A 6,373-nucleotide genomic window follows, 5' to 3' on the forward strand; every position below is an offset into this window, starting at 1 on the left:
GACTAGAAGGGCCACGAAGAAGAAATCGATGTTATCGGGATGATAGAAAATTTAGCGTAATCTTTGAATATTCCAAAAATAATTGGGAATACCAACTATCTTTGCTAGCCCCTCTTTCGATTTTTCAATTTTAAAAAGTAAATATTCCAATGATTGAATTAATAAGAAGATATAATCCGTTGCATTATCATTATCCGTTGTATTACATTAATTAGTGGCATTACACAAAGAATTAATATGAAACTTATCGATAATCGAATAATATACTCTCATAAATCTAAACATCAAAATAAAATTTCATTGATATATATTTACACCCTATTGATTGTACTAATAACTGAATTTCTAATAAAATAAATTTTTTTAAATTCAACTTTCAGTTTCAATAAAAAATATACTATATGTATTTAGTAAATACAATACAATATTTTGACGAATTTGAAAATGTAGTCACACTATGTCTTATCCAAGATGATAAGAAGGTAAGTGAAAATATGACTATTTTCTGTGAAACTCGAAAGAAATAATTTTTTCAAAAAATAATTTGCAATCAAAATTATACTATCGCTTAAATAAAAGTATTTGGTTACCCAAATCTTTGTATCTTTTTTATACACTTAAATTCCATTTTAATTGTATTTTTTTTACTGTATTTAGAATTAAAAATTTTTAACTATTATACATTATTGTTAAGTTTAACATCAAAAAGAATAGAAAGAAAAATAGAAAATTCACTCTTTTAATTCACTCTTCTTCATTTCAGAAAGACAGAAGGAATAAATTTAAACTTTTGAGAGATAGTATATTTTTATTACTTATTATGGTACAAAATATTTGACCACTATTAATTTTGCCATTTTCTTGCTGTTAATAACAAACATCTTAATAATTACAGATATACTCTTTTCAATTTATTGGAATATTTACCTTATAAGATGATCGTTTTATTTCCTTTCCCTTTCGTGGCTGCCCGTTTTCGGCCGGCTGTAAAACGGGAGATCGCGGGACTATGGCACGTGTTACAGAACCCCTCGCGTTCCTTTCGCGTTCACTTCGCTAAGGTCCCTCTTCTTTCGAATCCGGCGCTTCTACGTCCTTACGCGTGGACGACGGCGGTTATCACGAGCGGGACAAGAGTTATCTCGGTGGGCGTGCGTATACTGGTAATTGTTTCGTTCTCTCTTTTTCACTTTCGCGGAGTCGATTACGACACAGATATATTTACAGAACGACTCCGCTGCTTGCACACATACGTACACATACGCGATTCTCGCACAGACCCACATTCGCGCAGAATCACATTCGCTCCCATCTCGCTAAAGAAATATATCTTACATGAATTATCTAATTTATCCTTATGTGTGTGTCGAGTGTCGTGTCGTATCTTACAAGACGCGTACGTGCATCGGCAAACAACGCAAAAGTCTGAGAAACGCCTGAAAGACAGTCTGGTGAATTTTACGACGTCATTTAAACGTTTGCGTTGCCCGGAAGGAGTGTATGCGCTTGTGTTTAGTGTACGTTCTGTATGTACCTGTATGCCTGCGTAAATACGGTGTGTCGAGCTCCAGCTCGCGCCACGCGCGTGTCCTACACTGTATTAACATTAACTTCCGTTAAATTTGTGTTCATTTTCCACGATCACAGTGATTTCGATCTCCCAAGACTCATCACTTTGTCCACGAAGCTTCGGATTCCACTTCGAAGTTCGTCCGATTCCTCGCGCGTTTAACGTTTCCACCCCTTCCTCCTTCTTTCACATCCCTCGCTCGGTCTCTCTATCGCAACCCTTTTTTTGTCCATTCCGTCATTCTTGGTGCAACGTATACCTTTCATCTGCTTTTCCATTGCCTGGAATCCACGAATTATATTCCACGAGCAAAGAGAACTCCCGTTTTAATAACCGCTGAGACACCTGAGCTTCTTCAGAGGTGGCGAAGCCTCGTTTCAGCTGGTTGGCGCCTGCATGGACATCGGGGGTGGCTTCACGGGTCCGAGGGCGGGCCCAGACAGACCGTTGTTGTTCATATCACCCGGTGCCCTCGGTCCGCCGACCCCTATAGTCGTCCCGTTCATCGTCGGCGTGCCACCTGTCATTTGACCCTGAAGTCATAAAAGATTCACGAGCCGTGAGACGTCATTCTAACGTTGCATCAGTGATCATTGCAAATCTCGATGGCTCTACTGATTATAAAAAATATTTAGTTATATCAACAAGAAGTACAAACAAATTCTGATTATATGAATTAAAAATTCTGATTACCATTGAATTGAATTTATAGTAAACTTGATTAGAATTTGATAGATTTAACTGTAAGAGAACTTTCGAGAATCAAAGATGCATAATTTTACATGCCTCTATAAGTGTCTGACTTGTACTTTTCTGATTGAATTTATCAAAATTCTAATTAATATAATAAAATTTCATTTCCAGTGCATTGAAAAAAGTATATATAAATGTTTTCATAATATTGGAAAAAATATATATTAAGTATAAATATATATTAATTTAGTGAATCTTTTTTTCAGTATGTACAAATTATAAGGAAAAAGTCTATTTCACTCCCTCGCGAAAAGGTTATATCGCTTAATTGCATAATGAGATAATTATTAAAAAATTATTATGGCGGAAATAAAATAACAAAAACAATATATAAGGAAATTATAATTTCTCTGTGCTCTATTATTCTATTATGTTACAAATTTTTTACGCTCTTATCGTTGATTCATTTCCCGAGTTTACTTTCGATCATTCATTTCGATAGTTTGTTGGCACTTACGTTGGGCACGTGATTGTGCTGGGCCACCGACTGCCCCAGACCTTGATGACCTTGATGAGCTTGAAGTGGGTTGTGTCCTGGGTGTATGTTCTGGCCTGGAGGCGTTGGTGTAGGAGGGAGTTGCCGTTTGATGTATGCTAATGAGGCGGGTGATTGTAACGCCATATTAGCGAACGCTAGCCTCTCCTCGTAGTCGTACTCGCAGAGAATCTTGTTCTCACACAAGTAAAACCGATCGCCTACGCAAAACCTGTAAATAAAAAAAAGGGAACACGCTTTATTGTCGGCAGTGTATTTGCTTTTCAAGAATATTTCATAAATTACTAGAGTTTTATTCTAAAAATCCATTGATAACAATTAGACTCCCAATTCAAAACATTGATAGAAAAAGAAGTTAGTCCTTGACATTATTAGAAATGTAAAAAGAACGTGTACGCGCCGTCGGTTTATTCGTCGGTCGTTCGTCACGAGATTTAAGCAAGCTTCGGCAAGACTCAGAGAAAGACTCGAAGAGGACGCGATTAACAAATGAGGCTCGATTCTGTACTCCGGTCGACCTCGCATCGGTTCGTTACTCCAAATCCGATCGATCGACCGGCGAGAGGAGGAAAGGGGAGGAAAAGAAAAAGCGGCGAGGAAAAATGAAAAAGGGAGGGAGCACGAAAAAGGAGTTCCGTTGGATAACGAGCATATCGTAACGTATCGAACAAATAATTATTACCGGGGTCTCTGTTCGCGAGAGAGAGAGAAGGGAGGGGGAGGGGGAGAGTGTTGCCTCGCACACATTCGCTTTGATCCCCGGTTAGGAAATACGAGAGCGAAATACGAGAGCACGGCGGCACACGGCGCGGCATAGCGCCGCTCCGCGCCGTGCTGGGTCTCTGGCTCGGGGTAGATACTCTCATAATCGCACGGCAAATAGAATTATCGCGTTGCTGCGCGCGTGGCCGTGCTGGCAGCAAGCGCACGGGTTATACCGGGTTTCACTCGTTTCCCCCATTATACGCGTCGTCTGCTAAATGACGCCACACTCCAATCGGATACCTATCCGTTTCCCTCGCCCTCCCATGCATCCTTCCCTCTCTCCACCCCTTCCCCCCCCTCTCTCTTTCTCTCTCATTTTCTCGATATATCTACCAGTCACTGTACTTTTAATTCGGATTTACCTAATTATTTCGCATTGATTAACTGCACGAAAAGTATGTTGCTGACAAACAGCAGGAATAGCGAAATTTATCTCATAAAATTTAATGTTCATTTTCTTAAAAAAAATGTGTCAAGCTTTCTTCTAAGCAAAATATGAAAATTATTTTTTTATTATTTTTTTATTTTTAACCTAAAAGTTACTTGGAATGTTATATCTCAGCGAAAAAATATAAATTGTAAAACAGTTTTGTATGGATATTATTTAATATATTTTCTTTCTTTTTTAATAACTATGCTTTACGAGTTTTTAAATATACAATTCCAAAAATTTCGCAATAGAAAAGCGTTATATTTAAATCTTTATTTTTTAGAAATATTGTCATAATAAGTTACTATTAGTAATGTGCTTACTCTGTTAAATATTAGTTTGATTTCTACCTACTTTTTTTTTAGAAAAAATTGTGATTAAATTTATATTTATATCCTCAAATACTAATAAATTGAAAAATAATCAATAATATATAATATAATCATATTAAGAATTTTAAGCACGACCGTATATGTGAATACATCAAATACGATAAAGAAAATCAAGATCGGTCAAATTTTGAATGTTACAAATAATACATAATATATTCTTTAAATTAATTATATCTGAAATAAATTGATTTAATAAAAGAATAATGTGTTATTTGTAACAAAAATTGATTTTGACTTTCTTTGTCGTATTTTATGTATACAATATAAAAATAGTGATTTTAATTGGGACGTATATATATATATATATAATAACTCAGGTGATCGTTTCTTGGATTAATGTTGTTTATGTCATTAAACAATAATAACAATAAATAATACGAAGAATTAGCCGAGATTTTTGTTCCTCACAAGAAATAATTATAGCAGAAAACTGTAACGTTTTGCCTTTGAAATCACGATAGATCAGAAATACAATGAAGTTTACAATGAACGTGAATTAAACGAATTAATTGAAATAATGCTTATCGTTATCGCAATCGATATTCCTATTGCGTTTCATCATACGTGCGCGATATAATCGACGGAAGCATATTTGTATTTCACCATTAGTCATTTCTCATTAATGTTGGGGCGGTTTGAGAGACGGGAAGGAGAGACGTGAGGGAGAGAAAAAAAGAATTAATATCCGGGCTCCAACGGCAATACTCTCGACGGTTTAAACGAAAATAATCCTTGTAACGCTTTGGAATACCTTTTTCGGCCGTCTGGTTAGAGGCAGATACTGGGTCGTAATTGCGCGGGCAATGGAATTATCGCGTTGCACGAGCGCAGTCATTCCCGCGGCCTTCCATTATGCGCGCGCGAATAATGCCGCGCAAAGCCCGATCCTTTCTCGCGAAAACGGTGCAAATGTCTGTCGTGGAACGATATCAGCGCGCACGCTGCCCCGTAATTTTCCACCTAGTTCCCGCCCTCTCCATGCATTTTTATTCTATGCTATGTGATACATCGCGGAAGTTCAAAATCAGGATCAAAGAACATCAGGAGAAATGTGCAGATATTCTATTCAAGTCGATCCTATTGGTCGATTGATTGACTCGATAAAGTCCTGTTTAAAAATCAAAACTAAAACAGATAACTTGAGTAACATCAATTATGATATCTCTCTAGTATCTCGTCATTTTTTTATTAATAATTAATTAATAATTAGAAAGTAAAAAAAAATAAGTTTAAGATCATCAGAATTGCAAAAATATTTTTTAATACTTCTTGATGACATTTATCTATTCCATTTACAACAAAGAGAAAATTTAGAATCTGTATGATGCAGTATTAACAAGAATAAATCCTCATTTTCAAATTTTAACAAAATTTATGAAAATTTGACAATATAATGAGTTGGGGAAAAGTTCTTTTTACATATATGTAAAAAAACTTTTTCCTTATAGATTGGGGGAAAAGATATTTTTGTTACATGTATGTAAAAGGACTTTTTCCCCGACCCATTATAAAAGATATTTTAGTATATAATAATAGTATATAATAATAGTGATGCATTCGAGCAAAATGAAACGAGAAAGTACCGATTCCGAAATTTAGGCTCGACAAAAACAAATGATTGATATAATTTTCTCGTCTCGATGAGTCGATATTCTCACTTCTCGAGAATACCGAATTTTCTCGGGACATTCGAAACATTCGAGAATATCGACTATTTCATTTTATTTGAAATATTTATGTAACCAGGCAGTACATCATATAATTATAATTGTCATAAAAATGTCGAGACGAGAAAAAGAAATGACATAATCTCGGAATGCGATAATCTCGGAAATGTTTCTTTTAATGACACGAGAAATTCTGAGATGATATTCTGAGATTCTCATATCGAAATGCTAGTACATTAATAAATTTTTTTACTACTCAAATTCACCATGAAGATAAAATCAAAATTTATTTAAAATACA

The 6,373-nt window shown here is 35.5% G+C and overlaps 1 protein-coding gene across 1 annotated transcript in view; it reads right to left on the bottom strand.

The window, feature by feature from the left end:
• Positions 1-1,947: 1,947 nt before the first annotated feature.
• Positions 1,948-6,373, bottom strand: part of LOC105627276 (LIM domain only protein 3-like) — a 13,171-nt gene continuing 8,745 nt past the window's right edge. Inside the window, exons 3-4 of the mRNA XM_012208566.1 lie at positions 2,781-3,030; positions 1,948-2,103 (exon numbers count right to left, since the gene is read on the bottom strand). Coding sequence (XP_012063956.1) covers positions 1,948-2,103; positions 2,781-3,030 — 406 coding nt within the window. The remainder of the gene's footprint in view (positions 2,104-2,780; positions 3,031-6,373) is intronic.

This window comes from Atta cephalotes, assembly GCF_000143395.1.
Source record: "Atta cephalotes unplaced genomic scaffold scaffold00001, whole genome shotgun sequence".
NCBI classification, from domain to species: Eukaryota; Metazoa; Arthropoda; class Insecta; order Hymenoptera; family Formicidae; genus Atta; species Atta cephalotes.